We start from the raw sequence: 17,610 nt of genomic DNA, 5'->3' as shown, positions 1-17,610 counted from the left end.
TAAGTTAAACTACTATATTTGATTGCTTTTTTGCAATGTTTAACAAGGCATCCAAGATTTTACATGAAAAATGAAGATACTTTAGAAAACTTGGGCTTTGTTTTCCCGTGTAAGATCTAATTAACACTCTGTAGTCCTATTGCAACACAGAGAGAAAGAGACCATTACAAGCTGTTTTCTCTGCATCATTCTGGCCAGAACATGAAATACCAACATCTTAGACTGTCTGTGCTCATCAGTAGCTTCCCACATCAATGATTGTCAATTAGAAGGACAATGCGAGACAATTTGTAAGTAAACACAGTATTAAAGGTAAAATACATGGAAAACAGCTCAATTTCTATTCTCCTCTTCAAGCTCCTCCTGATTTATTATGCCATGAGTCCTTTTATCAAAAGGCTTCTTTTTCTTGCTATTCCTGTATTCCATGTTTGTACATTGGAAACTGCTATGGTGTTTTGAGCATTAGTGAAGTTATTAAATTCAACAGCTGAAAGCTGAGCAATTTATAGAATATTTACTCATTGTGTTTCTTTGGCTCTCTGTACATGGATATAATCACCAAGCCTGATGAGACAAACATTTTTACTAAATACTCACTTTCCTTTTGCTTTTGAAGGATTGTAGCCATTATTTTGAAAATACAATTTTTGCTGGAAATCCAGAATTACATACAGGATAAAAAACAAGGCACTAATTTGAGAGGGGGCAGGAAGAGAAAAGCACCTCTGAGGAGGGTATGGCTGATGTGGCAGAAGAGCGTTATATTAGGGGGCGTGGTGGGGGGTGGGTGGCACAGAAGGAGTATTTTTATATTAAAAGACATAGAAATAAATATTACATGTTACCATAAAACTTGCAACTTTTCCATCCAAATAAAAAAGTTTAGTAATTTCCTAAAAGATTACTTGGCTAAGTTAAAAACTTTGCAGACCAGTGAATACAGTGAAAATCAACTTAAAATCTACAGAAAAATTTTAAAGCCCATCATTTATTAAAATACCATCTTAATTTTTATATAACAGTGAAAAAAATTAATTTTAAAAAGTTTAATAAGTGTAAAAAGCATCCCTTGATTTACTTATTGGGCCAAATTTAGTTTTTTGCCTAATAAGGCTGATTTCAGCTGGAATAACAGCTATTTAAGCAAGGTGAATTTTGTCCGATGGACACAAACACAGGAAAGAATATGAAAATGCAGTGGGTTTAGAACCTTGTGCATTTCGCAGATCTTCAGTTAGTACCAGCTGTGATTCAGAGCATCTCAAACTATAAACTGAACTATTCAACATGAAAAGACACACTCTGTCCTACACCTTGAGATCTAAAAGTTATTGGGAAAGGGAAGTGAAATTTTGGACCAGTCTTTAGAAAAATTTGCACTTAGTGTGCACATGTATAGGGAGAGGCAACAGAAAATACTTGCCAATGTTGCTGTAGGCTGTTTATTGAAGGTAAGTAAGTTTATCAAAATCAAACTGTGCATTGTTAAAGAGCAAGAGAAGTGATGAAGACATGTCTATAAGTGGACCTGGTTGCTCACAGAGTTGGTGCAGTCTGTATCCTTCAAGGCTCTCAAGTGCAAGCTGGATTAAGTGACATTGTTTGGTCCCACTGATGACCCTGATTTGAGCAAGACATTGGACCACAGCCTTCCTGAAGCCATTTCCATTCTGAGTTACTGTGTGTTCCTATGATCCTTGTTTAACCTTATTGCTTTTGGATTGAATGCATAGCCTATGTTGAGTTTAAAATGTCTGGCAATTAATAACAGAAAGAATAGAATAGAATAGAATAGAATAGAACAGAACAGTTGGGACCTACAGTGATCATGTGGTTTAACTGCCTGACCACTGCAGGGCTGACCAAATTTAAAGCCCATTATGAAGGACTGGGGAATCCTCTGACTGCTTCCCCTCAGGGAAATCCCCAGAGCCATGCCTTGGAAGGCTGTATCATAGAGTTTTCCCTATCTAGGCTGATAGAGAAGACTTAACCCATGATGCTCTGCAGCACTACTGCCAATCTACGTTAGATTGCCTCCCTCATTGCCCAGTTGACACTGCACCCCAGTTATTCATCTCATTTCCGCTACAGGTTCCTGCCCTTTGCCCTGCCCTTTGCCCGCCCCTGTGCCCTCAGGTCATTGGTCACTGACCCCATTCTTAAGTCGTGCAGACCACATAGTTCTGTTTTTTGTCTGTGGTTCCTTTGACATAATGGATGTAACAAACCCTCGCTGGAATATATCATATAAAGACTCTTCCTGTTCCTCTGCTGAGCTATCTGTGGTGTGTGTGTGTGCATGGGCTTGAAATGGCTGTTCTTGTGGCCTTACTCTGAGCAGCTTCTGAAAGAGACATTTCAAAGAAGGCTGCAGCATTTCTATCACCCTGCCACACTGCAACAAAGGACATTATCCAGATGCCTATTTTTGAGGCACCAAAAAGGCTCAGTGTATTAACCACCTCTCTAGAAAGCCTGTGCCAGGGTTTTACCATCCTCTCAGAAAGAAAATGCTTCCTAATGTCTTGTCAGAGCCTCCCCTGATGCATCTTTGAACCATTCCCACACACCCTGTTACTGAATTGCAAGGAGAAGGGCTCAGCACCTACTTCCTCGCTTCCCCTCCTCTGGCAGCTGAACACAGCAGTGATGTTGCCCCTCAGCCTCCTTCTCTCCAAACCCCACCACTCCTTGCAGGACAGGCCTTCCAACTCTTCTACCTGCTTGGATGTCTTCTTCTGGATGTATTCAGGTGCCTTAGCATTGTTCTTAATTTTTGTGACCTAAAATAGCACATAGTTTTAGTCCATGTTTACTTACTCATAACTATGTGAGAAATGCATGTATTTTATTATTGGCTTTTCGCAAATATTAAGATGGATATTATATGAGTTGTCTTAGAAAGTAATGCTGTATTAATTCTCTTAAGTAGTGTGTTAAATATAGTTTTAGGTTATAAAAAGTGTTGAAATAGAAACTATGCTGTGTAGGATACTTTTTATAAAGAAAGGACTTGCAGCAAGATGGCAGTCACAGGATGCCTGAATCTTTCAGAGCAAAAGAATTTATTGCCCTCTTATCAGAAGAAATGAACTTCTTCCCGCCTCAAAGGTGCTGTTCGGAATCAGAGGAAGAAGTTGACGATGACCAGACAGAATCCTGTGTTTGAATGGAATTTATGCATCATGTATGAAGTGTATGAATATGCAACAGGCTATTGTTTTTAAGGGTTAATCCTTTGTTAACAGGTGTCCTTTTTCAGGCTCGTGCTGCCCAGAAAAAGGTAGCCAGAAGTCCGTAACTCTTTGTCACTATTGTCTCATATTGTTCTAATTCAAATTGTCCAAATTATTACTACTTTAATTGTACTAGTATTTTTATAACAATTTTATTACTATTAAACTTTTAAAAATTTAAAAACAAGTGATTGGCGTTTTTCACAACTAATATCGAAGCTAGAAAAGACAGGAACTTCCAGGTTTTTTTTTTCATTCTATTCTGTTTCAAATCCAATGTCACTTCAGTCTTTTGAATTCTCTTGGTTGGATTTTCTAATTTATTTTCATTTCTGCTTTTCAGTATTTGTAACTCTATATGTTCTGTGTGAGTGCTCTTTAAAAACGTCTACAGATGTAGTTTAAATTCATAGAGTTCAAAATGCTTTCCAGAGTAGCCTTTTAAAATAATTTATGGAAGTTTTACATATAAAAGTATAAGTCTAAGTATATTCCCAGCCTTCACCCAAAAGAAAAAAAAAAAAAGCTATCTAGAGTCTGAAAACAAATAAGACAGTAAGTCTGAATGGACTTATACTCAGATTTTAAAAGACTCACAAATTTTCAGTACTTATATTAGTAAACAAATAATAATTTTATTAAGTAAAGGAACATTTATTCGTCTTCTGGAGAGATGAAATAGGAGATCTGGTAAGACAGGTGCACTCAGACCAAACAAGCTCTGTTGGAAGCAAAGATACCGCCATTATATTAGAAGTATTCTGGATCTGTTGCAAAATGTATGTCACCCAATTATCTTGTTTTCTCTTGTCAGTGACTTATCTCTTTGACTGAACAGGATGGAGATCTGTGAATTCAGATTTTCAGAACTTGCGATTAGAAGTCTATTTCTATATACTATATTCATCCATTGTGTGGTACAGCGACAATTATTCAGGCAAGTCTGGTTTTATTTCTTTTAAAGCAAGTCCACTTTAGAACTGGTTTTGTATCAATGCAGAATTTAAGCTTCCTTTGTAGTCTTTTCTACACTAGCTTCTACCTTTTATGCTGCGGATATTCTCTGTATTTAGTGCATTCTCCTCCTCCTAGGCCCACATTTGATGCCATTCACACACACATTCTCTTTTTTATAGATAAAATATTTGCCCTATTTTTTTATTCAACATCTGTTTTCCACAGTAATACACTCTGGACTGCTTTGGTGTTAATCAGTTTCTGTATTTCAGAGCACAAGACAGTTGTTCTTAAGGCTAAGTGAGGGAATAAAAAATTAGCATTTAAAAATACTCAATGAAATTTGTCCTCACAAAAGCAAGTACAATGAAAACCATTTTTTAGAAAGAAAAATAAAAGAAATCTGAACTACTACTAGAAAGTACACTTCTTTTCTTATACTGCTTCTTGCAGAATTGACTTTCTGGAAAAGTTTTTGCTATTTTTTCTTCAAGTTACATATGGAACTGTCAAAAATACATTTGCTGTAAATTGATTAGGAAAAAATGCAAGAAAAATAAAGGAGCATTATGCTTCTCTCTGTGTTAGATGACAGAAAGTAGTCTTAAATCCCTACATTCTGCCACTTGTCTATTGCATTGAACTGGCTTTTAAAAATCTTTGTTACATGTCTTCTGCCATTATCCTTTGAACTCTTTTTGATGCTGTTGTTCCAGGTATGATCATTATTTTTGAAATATGATAATATGTATAATTATTTCTTGTATGCATACTTCCCTAGGCTTGTTTATATGGATTTCTCCAAAACTGAACTTTGGAAGCACATCTGCTTTCCCTTAACAGCCTCTGCGTGCTTGGATTATTACATAACTGAAATTTATTGATTATAATAAAGAAACATAAAACAGGATTTAAATTAATTTTAGGAGTTTTCACACATATTTTTGTGGTTTGGTCTGTTTTGCAATGATGCTTCATTTTTGAAGAAATGCTAAGCTAAATAATTACTTAAACTACATTGCAGGGTGATAATATTTTAGGAGTCACAGTCATATTTTGACCACTGATTTTCTGTAAACATATTTTTTGACCTCTCCCAAATCTGGTTGGAATAGGATGTATAGTTCAAAAAAGTTTAATGTGAGAGAGAGTGATATTGCATAAGAAAAGGTATTTTTTAAATTAAATTAAATTAATTAAATTAAATTAAAAATAAAAATAAATTAAATTAATTAATTAAATTAAAAATAGGTTCAAACCTGTACAGTCCACATTGTGTCCTATTGTCAGTCTCAACAGCAAGTAGAAGAGCACTCACAGTGGTCATGTATTTGATACTATCATTCTGGAGAATGACAAAGTACTGCAGAATGTGTGACTGCTGCTTATCTTTTTGAGGAGTGATTTCAGTATAAAATGATACCAGCATTTCTTTTATGCCACATCCTTACCACCAAGAGTAATTCTGGCTTATTTGTAAATTATTGGCGTATATGTAGATTGTTTTCCACTGAGATGACTTTGTCAGCTACTCACTATACTTCACGGTGCTTTTAAAAGAACATACAATAGAGAGAAGTTGCCAGTGACCTTGATTTTATTTAGAAGCACATAAAAAAAGTTATGCCACAGCTTTGGTTGACTGGAATGATACATATACTTAAATTTTTAGGTTTTCTTTTTAAATGGTAAACAAGGGTACATTCAGTTGTATGCAAGACCAACATTGTAAATAACACAATTACACTACGGAAAATGAAATGCTTGAAGTATATAGCTGTGAAACCCTTAATATTTTTGGTATTGAATCAGCATTACTAGAAATCATCTGCTGAAGCCATTTCATATATGGTAAACACTGAAAAAAGACCCTGTGATGAAGTGAATGTAAATAGTAACTAGTGAATGTAACTAGTGCAGCTTGCACTGGCTCTGGAGACAAGTAAGAGCCCTACTTAAACATTTTACTCATAAGCTGTCTTCTGCAGCTTAAACATGAAAGGAATTACCTAACTTGTAGTTATGAAGTCCATTCTTACTACTCAGCCACTTGAACTTAAAGAAGTGGTCTGTATTTTCATACATGTGGGGTACTGATAACCCAGTAATTTTTCATGCCTCAGAAAAAAACTACAAAAATTGTTTAGATTGGATAATTATTCTAAATAACACCATAACTCCATGTTCCACCAATTTAGATATACACCATACAAAAATTGTTTAGATTGGATAATTATTCTAAATAACACCATAACTCCATGTTCCACCAACTGCTTCTTACATCTCATAAAATGTTTATTTTTTTTTCTTATTTTTGTTTTGTGGGTTTTTTCTGGGTTGTTTTGGGTGGTTTTTTTTGTTTGGTTTTTGGTGTTTTTTGTTTGGTTGGTTTTTTGTTTGTTTGTTGGTGGTTTTTTGGTTGGTTGGTTTGTTTTTTTTTGTTTGTGGGGGGTTTTTTTGAGAGTTGCTGTCAACCAGTAGCTTAGAAGGAGGGAGGTATGAAAATTCCCAGGCCATGACGAATCCTGAGTATTTTGCAACAGTATGCACTGAGTTCTCGTAGTCCACAGTCTCTCTCTGTGCTGAAAGGATGACAATAAATCATAGGAGGAATATTTACAATTTTCAGAATAAACCTAGTAGCAGACCAGCTGTAACATTTCTCATTCTACAAAACCTGCTTTTTAGTATCACCTTTTTCTAGAAACACATGGCAAGGAAAATAAAACTGTCTTTTTTAGTAAGCAAAAGAAGATTTTGATAAAAGATAGTTTACAGATATAAAAGACAGTTTTATGTCTGGATGATATACAGATATCTGTATACAAGCATGTGTACTAAACAATAAACAAGAAGGTAGATTTGAATGTTACAGGTCTGATGTAAAAGGAAAAAGAGTAGTCAAAAGTGCTGATACACGAACTCACTCCATCATGCCTAATTATTGCAGCATATATAATATAATATAATTAAAATGCAGAAAATATCTGCTTATCTCCAAACCAGGGAAAAGACATCTCTTTGGAAATGTAGTTAAATTAAAAAAAAAAAGCCAAGATGTGTGTTCTGTTTCAGCACACAGGAGAAATTCACAGGGAGATTATAAACTCCTGAAAATAGAAGTTTATAATGACAACAGACAATGCTTTCATTACAGTGACAACAACAAAGCCACTGTACTATATACCATCTTGTTTTTGTACATGTTTACAGTAGATACTTGAAGACACAGAAAAGATTCATGTGCAGCTTTTCCATTAAAAGCTGTGACATTCATCAAACTGATAAGTATATTTAGAAAATGAGAAAAGATGCTTGATGTAAATACTGTGCACATTAGTTAACAATGTATAAAGATTTTTAAGTGCACTATGAATTGGAGATGCAAACATGAATGGCTTTTGACATCTCCGTAACTTGCTTGAATGCACACTAAAGAACCGTTTAAGAAGTTGTTTCCAGTTTTGTCTGATCATTTCTTCTCAGAAGGAGTTTCACCACAAAGTTCTGCATCTACTGAGGCCTCTTCAAGAGATGGTTTAATATTAGATACATTAACAGGACATCCAAGGGTAGCTGTACAGATAGAGAGAAAAGATGTATTAGATTTTACACTTAATATCCATGCTAAAAAGCAGAAAGGCAAGAAAAATGCATGTTATCTAGCTCAGAAACAAACAAGCTACACTATCTAATGAAATCAGAAATCCAAGTGAAATTTGGTCTCTAAACAGCACAACCATCCAAGGGCAGACAGTGTAGCGGGCCAACAGTTCAGACTGAACATACTAATGATTGAATGCATCATCATGTTATCGGCAGCTTTAGTCAGAACAGAGTCACAGAGCTCTACATTAGGTGTTCAGAAAACATCTTAGAAATTTAGCCATTTAAAGAAATAAATTTGTCTTACTTGGAGATAGCTGTCATACTTCAAAACCAAAGCTCATGAACTTCAGGCCATAGAAAATGAAACAATTCAGAGGATAAGAGAAAGTAACTATTAACACAGTTTTACTGTTAAAGTTATTTGTGCAATGCTACTGAGTTCTCACTGACCCACAAAAAGATTCTACTTATGTAGGGAATGTTAAGAAAATCTGTCCTATGAAATCGTGTAATATGTAAGGAAGAATTATACTGCTGGAAATAATCAAGTTAGTCACTCTGCCTTTGACAGAATTTACTTACATAAGGTTAGTTTCTCCACCACTAGCCTTTCAGGCAAAGTTTCAAGTGGAGTTGGTTGAATTTTTGCAGGGGTAAATGTATTTAAAGAAATTTTCCTTCCTGAAAGGGGCATCATGTAAGTTGGAGTAGCTGAAATGATGGGGGGAAAAAGAAATCATTAATAATAAAAATATTCTGACCTAAACCAGATGTCAAAAACTGTAGCCACAGGACTGTGTATCCATCCAGCAAAATAGATACCACATTTATACAACCAGCCACCAATTTTTGACTCAAGTATCAAACCCTTACAATATGAAAGACAAATCTTAAAATCTCTTTTTTACAACACAAAGCAACACAATAAGTTCATGCTGTTAAGGCAGAATTTCAGTAATAGGTGCCTTGCCAGAAGAAGGCAAAAAGCATTCATGCTATTTCTCATAGGTTAGGAAGATTGCACCTGAATAGGTTTAAGTCCAATATGTCTATAAAAAGTGCACACAATGCTTTAATCTCTAGTACAGGAAAGCAGGAGAACTAAACATCTATGACTTTAATTGTCTCAGGTCTATTTTCCAATCACTGCTTGGTAGAAAGGTGACAACCATATGCTAGAAGTATGACACATTTTGTTTTTCAATATTTCTTCATCTTGTATACTCTCAATTCTGAACTGATATTGAAGACACACAGAATTCCTAACCAGTATAAAAAGACATTTTAAGTAGCTGAGAATTTTCATATACTTACAAACCTCTCTGAGCTCTTTTTCAGTTACATCAATTTTCTTAAAATTGCTTATACTCTTTCTCAAATATAGGAGGCCTACCCTATCAAATAAGCTGCTGATTAAAATCTAAACTGTATAAAATAATGGGGGAAAATTGAAAAATCCTGTAGTAGAAAAAAGGGTTAAGTCCAAACAGGTAGAATACTGTTGTATCAGTACTTTGATAGGAAACAGTACAAGTTTCTTTCTTAATCAAAGCATAAGTCTTTAGACACTTCCTTAGGAAGAATGATTTTCAATCACCTGACACATCCTATTATGTGGTAAATCTGACCTAACTTTAACCATTTCCAAAGACACAGCACTAGAATCACAACGGGAAATCATTTCCCAGACACATGCACATGGATAGAATTCAGCTGTATTTCCTTTCAAGATCACCTGAACTTTAAACGCAGCACAAACTGCTAAAAAGCTAAGTAATTGTAAAGCACTCTACAGGTGAAACCCCAAGTAATACTGAAAGAAACAGGAAATAATGAAGTTTTAAGTGTAAATGCAACACTATTCTGCTGAGGTTACTGATAGTGCAACATTACAGTATAAAGCTGGGAATGCTGCATGCTCCCTGAAAAGCATTACCTGTAATCCAGCTGAGTATGGACAGTATAGAGAAGTCAATATAATAATAAAGGAAATAAACTAACTATGATTTCATTAAATCCTTAATTTACTACCTCAGCCAACAGAGATGCTACTTCAATGAATTATATATGTCCATACCCACAAAAGGATACTGCAAAATGTAAAATTATGGTTTATATACATTTTCATTTTCTTCAAAAGCAGTATCCTTTTTTTTTTTTTAACAAATTTACTTGCTAGATGCAAACACTGCAAAGATTAACTAAACAACAGTTAAGAATTTAAAATTAACATAATTACAAATTATAACCAGTACATGTCTCCTGTAGATTTTCCCTTGATGGTGCAGCAACAGAAGCAAGAAATTCATCCACCTGCTTCAGAGACAAGGAATTGTGTAGAGTTTCCAAAGGACAAATAGAAGGCACCATCGAATACAGTTCAAAACCTAAAATAAAAAAATAATAAAAAAAGAGATTTCCAAACATAAGACAGGATTTAACGTACTGCATTAATGCATGATAAAAAAGGCTTAGTTTACATGAGCACGTGCAAGCATAAGCTTCTCGAAATCTTGGAAATTAAATATTACAGGAGTTGGAACAAGATGAGCCAGTTTCCAGCTAAAGATACAATACATGGGATACAAGTCCCGTGTACACATGAAGTACCCATGTAGACATAAATTATTCCAACATGAGAACTGTGCCCTACTCCCAAATCAGTTCATGAAAGATAATCTCCCTTTAAGACAAATTTAGCAGATCACTAAAAAAAAAAAAAGGCAGGAAAAGATAGTTATTTATCCTAATCATTCTAGTACCTGGCACAAGACTAAATAGGTAATTCATTCATGCAAGAAAGGAGGATAGCTATTTTGTTAGCAGACAAGAGCTAAAAATGCTGTATCTTCCAAGAAATAAATTTGCAGAACTCATGTTCTGTCATCTTCAGTATTCTGTGAAAATAAACTGTTGCCTTTAATATCAAAGGAAAACCACTGTTAGCATTTTTATATCTTGAGGTTACACACTTTCACTTTCTGAGACAGATGTACACCTACCTTTATGCATTTAAAAACAGTATTGAAAGACTAGAAGTTTCATATATTGGAACAGGTAAGTAAAGCAACCCAAAAATCTAAAAATTTATTGGACTTTGCTTTTCTATGTTAGTCTTGATCATACACTAACCATGCATATCCATATTACTAACAGACTAAAAAGTGTTTAAACACTTTGGCTAAAAAAAATTTGCAGTCCTCTAAAGTGATTCAAGTTTGGTAACTCAATAAACAGCGTTTCATCCAGTTGAATTTCAGAAGAGGAAAACATGTCCATTAGTGTTTTCAACATACAGCTGTGTAACATTACAACTTTGCAATTCAATACTGTAAATTTCTTCTAAGACAATTAAATGAAGAAGCCATAGTGAATGAAATAATGTTTAGAATTTCAGTTCAAGGTACATTTATTAGAGATAACATGACTGGGAACTGTTCTTTCCCATAAAATAATAAGCAACAATGTTCCTGTGATATCCAGTGTTGTCCATTCACTCTCCATCAGTACTATGCATAAAGAAGAAAGATTTCAACCCCCAAATGTCTATACTTATATTTAGACCCACCTTGGCCATATTCAAATTTTGGGGGCCATTGCTACAGATATTCAACCAACTGAGGTAGACTTATGTCAGCTTCACTTAAATTATAAACAAAATATTCCATTTCATGAAAATTGGAGTTTTGTGTACAAAAGAAACACCACCATACAATTAATTTCAATTCTTTTATAAAGTCATTAGCTAGCCTTCAGTGTAAGCACTAAGATGCTTACCATACATATTAATATCCTACATAGCTATATGCATGCATGTAAAGCGCAAACCCTTTCGTTGCCTTACAGTAAAATGTAAGATTTCTCTTTTCCCTGACAGAAAAGTTCCTATCACTTGAATGAAAATTCTTTCTTTCTAATTTTGCAATTAATGAAGTGTGACAATGTCAGGTTAACTTTTTAATAACTATTATTGTTATACTGCATGTTATAGAGAACCAGAGAGGAATTCCAAAATGCACTTTAAAAGAAAAAAGAAATAAAATTGTCTTGTTTTAGAAATTTCCCCTCCAAATTTTTTCATTAAGTTTTGACAGTTCTGCTGTCAGCTAGTCATATCCCAGAATGTCACTGTAGTATCTTTATTTCTAAGGGATATGGCTTAAAACATAATTGGGAATTCTACGTGTCGTGTTTTATTTGAATATTTTCTGACAAATATTATCTGATGGTATAAGAAAAAAGTTTTAAATTTCATGATGAAAAAGCCCAACAGTATCCCTTTAAGAAGGCAATTTCCTGTACACTAACAGCCTTTGATTTTTGCCTGTATTTATTCTTAAAACATCAAAAGGCAAGCCAATGAAAGGGTTAACGCAGCATCTCAAAAAGCCATCCCTGCTGTCTTAAGATTCAAAAACTGTAGAGACATACCACTGGAGCCTAGAAATTCCACAGAGGAAATGGACCAGCACCTAAAGAGGTGTCGGTGTTCTGCAGAGGCCCAGAAAATAAGGTATAGCACTTTCAGAAGATACTTGTTTCACCATGTTCCTTGAACTAAAGATGGGGTGGGGGGAGTGGGGGTAGTCTGAAATGAGTTAAGAGGGTGTGATAACAACATAAAAGTAAGAAAAAAACAGAGTGAAAGGGACAAGGATAATTAAAATGATAGTCCAAAGGACAGACGAAACAACATAATAGGGTGTTATGTTAGTAGAGAACCCCTGGAAACTGCAATATACTTAGGGTTCATAGGAACTCATACTGCATGCATTAATCTTGTCAAAGATGTGTAGCAAAACTACTGCATTACATGAATCAGAACAGTAAGTGTGATCGATAAAAGCTATTTAGATCCTTTTTTTTTAAAGAATAGAATCACAAAAAGTGACTTAATGGAACAAAAGGTAATTCTATTATTAGCCACAGATTCTGAAATGCAGTTCTTACTCTCTGACCTTGTATGTTTTGGGAGTATTGTTTGGTTTGAGTTCTAACATAAAAAATGGACTTCTGACTTTTCTATTTGAGATAAAACATTAGATTTGTCATTTTAGACCAAACACAGTCTTAAAAAGAAATTTAGCCTTACTACAGTTTTCCTTTATAAAGCACTGCAGTGCAAAAAAGCCACTATAGATTTAAAATGAATGTAACAAAATACAACTCTGCTTCTAAGCAAGGCTAAACAAAAACTCAAGTCTTTTTTTTTAAACTTTTTTCCTAAGCAAATATATTTTGAATCTAACATGAAAATACTGATGATTTCCACTGCAGTTTCAATATCACAATCACTGAACTTAGCCAGCAGTCATGCACATTTTAAAACTGCAGTGAAGAAATCTGGAAAAGCTACATTCAGGTCCAGTTGGTCCTGAATATATTTGGGGCCTATTCAGTCATGTAGAAAGGGAGGCGCAAAATATTTTGCTGAGGAAGAAAAAGACATACCTCTGTCCTGTGTGTTAAACGAGAAATTTTGCAAACTGAAGACAGTTAACTCTCACTCTTGAAGCTCAAGAGGTCAATGCTGCTCAAGAAGTCACAGCTCTCTTGCTGTGATTTTTAGTGCAATATTTAAGTAATTTGCACATCTGATGAACAGAGAAGTATGATAAGGTAAAATAAATTTTTGTCCCATAAAAAATATAGCAATTTAGCAGGAACAGAACCAAAGCTTCTGCTTTAGTTTTTGTAATTTAGCATCACTTCAAGAAGATAGTCATAAACTCCAGCTGTCAATTCAGTGACTTATTTTAGAATGGGCAGGCTCAGAGAATCAGCTCAGCAGGAGAAAGACAAAGAAGAAACAGCAGCTATCAAGAAGTGTATGTTTAATAAGATCAGATTTCATTGTCTGTATCTTGTACCATACAGTCTGATCACACAAGAACTTCAGGAGAATAATTTATTAGAGAGATCATGATTAACAGTAGTACCTAATTTTTTTTCGCAGATTTTTCTAAGTAATGAATTTTGATGTTGTATTTATACTAATGAATGGTAAAGAAAGTATTTAGGATATCTAATGATTACAAATATATTTGGAATTGTGCTTGAAGTTAGGAACAACAGACGGCTGGATGATACTGTACACCCCGTATTTGAAATAAAAATAAAAGGGATGAAGCAAGAAACCTTTTGTTTTTGATTTTGTTTTTAAAATAAAAGCAAAACGTACCATTGGTTGGGTGTCGAGCAAATGAGATAGAAAACCTTTTAACAGCAGAACCGCGTGTGGTGTCTGAGAAAGAGAAAAACAGGTACCTGAAATTTGTAACAGCTACCAAAAGTGAGAGATTTTAAAATAGAAAAGGAAGAAGAAAGGAAAATAGAAAAGATGAGACGGTATTAGAAGTGAGTGGCATGCAGAAGGGACTCAAGAAAAGGGCTAAAATCTAAGTAGATGTTAAAAAGAAGAAAATTTGGATTGTTGGTAACTACCAGATGTGTAATGACGTATATGAAAACAAGCAGAATGAGCTCGTGATTCTGGCATACAAGGTTATGCAGGTTAGAGTTGAATACTGAGAAGTGAAGTGGGGGGGAAAACAGCATGAATACTGTTTCACCTCAGAGTTATGAAGGTGTGCTTTGGTATCTTTACATTGTGAAATCTAGTGAGCGAGTTTCTTCTCTATGCCAGATTATCCAAAACTGAGAATCTCCTGCTCCTTTGTAATCCAAACCCCACGAAAAAAAAGTCAGGAATCCTAAAATTTTCACCATCAGTATTTAACTTATTAGTTTATAACTTCATTCCTTGTATATGCTCCAAATAATTTAAATTCAAGATCAATTAGCAGTGATAAAAAACAGAGTTTAAAATTATTAAAGAATTTAAAAACAAAACTTTCAGTTTACTTAAAAAATGCACTTCCTGGAATCTCCTGGCGCACATTACAAGTCTATGATCTGGTGTTCAATTCAAGACAAACAAGAATTAACTATGCTATTAAGTTAAACATAAGCAAGCTATGGGCAATAAAGAAGCAATAGAAACTCATAAAATTAATACTAAGGCCAAAGATTCTAGGATTCCATTAAAATCTTTAGAAGTTCAATGTGGCACATGGGTAGTGCGTGCATGTGCTAGAGTGTGCACATACCATCTATGAAGCCAGAAGAAGTCAGCTTTTTACGATGCGTACGAGCATAATCCTGTAGGTTAGGTGCACTTGAAGAACCCCCGAGCACTGAGGTGCTAAACAGGCCCGCACAGTGAGACCCTGATGGGAGTTAGAGAAAATACATACAACAACCAGGTGTTCGTCCATTCACATTGGGGATGCATGCAGCATGCAAGCACATGGCTCTTACCACACAAAAGGCAGCTTTTGGCAGTGCCTTGGACAGGTTCACAATATGCTTGTAATGTCAGAGTGGGACTTGTAGGCTGAAACTATCATAATTTATTGTGCTTCTACTCATGAAACAGCACACTCTGATATATGTGCAAAGAGAGGACTGGCTTTAACAAAATGAGTTCTTGTCCTGTTTTCACTTTTGGTAAAAAAAAGTTACCAGTTAGCATCAATGTAAACATAAACAAAACAACAAAACAAAATGAAGATGATGATGATAATGATTGATGATGATGATGAATTGAAAGTTGTGTATTTGAATACCTGTATTCCTGAAACAAATATAAACTGGAAAAATGCTGCTCATTGCTTTCATCCAAATCAACCTTTGAGATGACAGGCTGCTATGAAGTTCCACAGACTTAGCATGTGGAAATAATTCTAACCTCAACAAAATCTTAAATTGGAAATACTCTATTCATATTTCAGCTACCATTATTAACAATGCTACAAACTGAAAAAACCTGAAAGTTTCATCAAGTTTAACTTGACTTTCTTTCCTGAGAAGACTTTTGCACAGCTCCATGCAAGTGACAGTACTTCGTTACAATCATGCATTCCTGCCACTAGAATGGGAATTTAAACAAATCACTGACAGCCACAGATAAAAATATAAAAATAACTTTTGTAATCATCAACCATTAATGAAACTTACATATAACAATGAACAAAATGGGAAAAAAAGTTGCAAGTTTTTTCCTTTACATTTTACTACTAGTTGAAAGGAGAAACATTTTTTCACTCAGAAGTTATCTTTTACATTTTAGATAAGTAATGACAGGGGTTTTTTTTGAAAACCAGCAATACTTCCTTTCATTACTTATAACAGTCCAATGAGGGGAAACATTACTAGCACATGTGACCAATCAGCCAAAATACACTGGTGCCTGGTCTGTGGCAAAAGCCTTTCACAACAAATATAATACCTTAATCTACATGGAAATCCATCAACTTCCACAAGCCATATTGTGTCACACAAAAGAATATTCATTTAACTTAAACAAGCACATAATAAAATCCAGGACTTCAATAAACAAGAGCACCTGATTGTATGCATTTTGCTATGGGAAAAATATAATGGGAAGAAAAGTACCACAGAAAGATTAGACATACAAAAACCCCATATCTTTGCAAATAAAGGAAAAGCTACTTCTAAGTTTATGCATCTAGGTGATGCAGTTATTTATACTTATTATTTCCCATGAAAAGACACAGAAAAAAAAGCAATATTGATTTACAGCAGTGCATGATTTCATTTTTTTTTTGCATGTGGATCATGTGTACACCTATTTTAATAAAGCAATAGAAAAGCACCACTTGAATTAAGAGAATTTTAAAGAAGCCTTTGAATTATAGCATGATTCATACTAATGCTGAAAGGAAGAAATTAATTTTAGGAGAGGAGTATGTGCAAAACCCCATATATTATCAAGAAACTTTATGTTTGTTCCCTATGCCCCTCCCCTCAGAAAAGTATCTTCACTTTCATCAATTGCCAACAATAGGAAACAGAAATTTTAAAGAAAAGTGTTTTAATGGTTTCCAGAGCAGGCTGCTTTAATCTATAATATTCTTGCAAAATCCAAAAGCTCAATCAGAAACTACATTATCTTAAAATTCTGCTTTATGTTAAAAACAATCCTGTGTAACTGTTGTGAGCAGTACAAAATCAATAGTATGAAGGGTGTCAAACAATTTGTTCTTTTCAGTTATAACTTATTTTAAAATTTTGTTGCAAAAAAAATTGTCCAGTCTGTAGGCCGACACTCAGCATATGTTATTAATAACAAGTACTATTGGGTCCTGTTAACAAAAAAGCTATTCAAAGAATATACAACTATAGAGAACAGCAGGCAGATGAAAAGCTGATAACATCAAACAAAGTTTCAACTGTAGGCACATACCTAGACCACTCTGCTTTTGTTCCAGAATAGTTCTTGGTGTTCTTAAGTTAGTATTGCTTTCTGATAGGACCTGGATGTAAGAAAAAGAAAAATAAGGGAAAGTAGAACAGCAGCATGAAACATCCATTTAACTTGATACAGCAGCCTGTTTCAGACAGACAGGTGTTAATAAGCTGTATGATAAGTGTTAGTAAAAATATGTAAAGGAAACATGAGAGATCATGCAATATCCCCTTCTGAAGGGAGTCCATTTCACATATGAGTTCCTTGCAATGAAGTGGTGCAAAGCAAGCATTCAGAATGAGGAAGGACGCAGACCAAGACTAATATGAGAACAAACATTTGAGACATTTTATTTCATTTTACCAAAGGCACTTTCCTAAACTGCGCCTGTATTGAAAAAAGGAGGGGAGGGAAGGAAAGACAGACAAGCTATTGAGGACACCATACAATCACTGACCATGCACAGGCTCAATCAGTATAATCTTCAGATGCTCACAGCCTTTGCTGATATAAACTTTTCCAGTGTACATA

The 17,610-nt window shown here is 34.6% G+C and overlaps 1 protein-coding gene across 1 annotated transcript in view; it reads right to left on the bottom strand.

Moving 5' to 3' along the window:
* Window positions 1-5,778: 5,778 nt before the first annotated feature.
* PPIP5K2 (diphosphoinositol pentakisphosphate kinase 2) overlaps window positions 5,779-17,610 on the bottom strand; it is a 47,671-nt gene continuing 35,839 nt past the window's right edge. The window contains exons 26-32 of the mRNA XM_054518200.1: window positions 17,077-17,146; window positions 14,918-15,037; window positions 13,990-14,052; window positions 12,240-12,299; window positions 10,064-10,195; window positions 8,391-8,519; window positions 5,779-7,775 (exon numbers count right to left, since the gene is read on the bottom strand). Of these exons, the coding sequence (XP_054374175.1) occupies window positions 7,672-7,775; window positions 8,391-8,519; window positions 10,064-10,195; window positions 12,240-12,299; window positions 13,990-14,052; window positions 14,918-15,037; window positions 17,077-17,146 (678 nt within the window). The 3' untranslated portion in view covers window positions 5,779-7,671. The remainder of the gene's footprint in view (window positions 7,776-8,390; window positions 8,520-10,063; window positions 10,196-12,239; window positions 12,300-13,989; window positions 14,053-14,917; window positions 15,038-17,076; window positions 17,147-17,610) is intronic.

The sequence above is a fragment of the Molothrus ater genome (assembly GCF_012460135.2).
Source record: "Molothrus ater isolate BHLD 08-10-18 breed brown headed cowbird chromosome Z unlocalized genomic scaffold, BPBGC_Mater_1.1 matZ_random_MA35, whole genome shotgun sequence".
NCBI classification, from domain to species: Eukaryota; Metazoa; Chordata; class Aves; order Passeriformes; family Icteridae; genus Molothrus; species Molothrus ater.
Note: the sequence above shows the minus strand (reverse complement) of the source record. Positions and strands in the feature narration are given on the sequence as shown.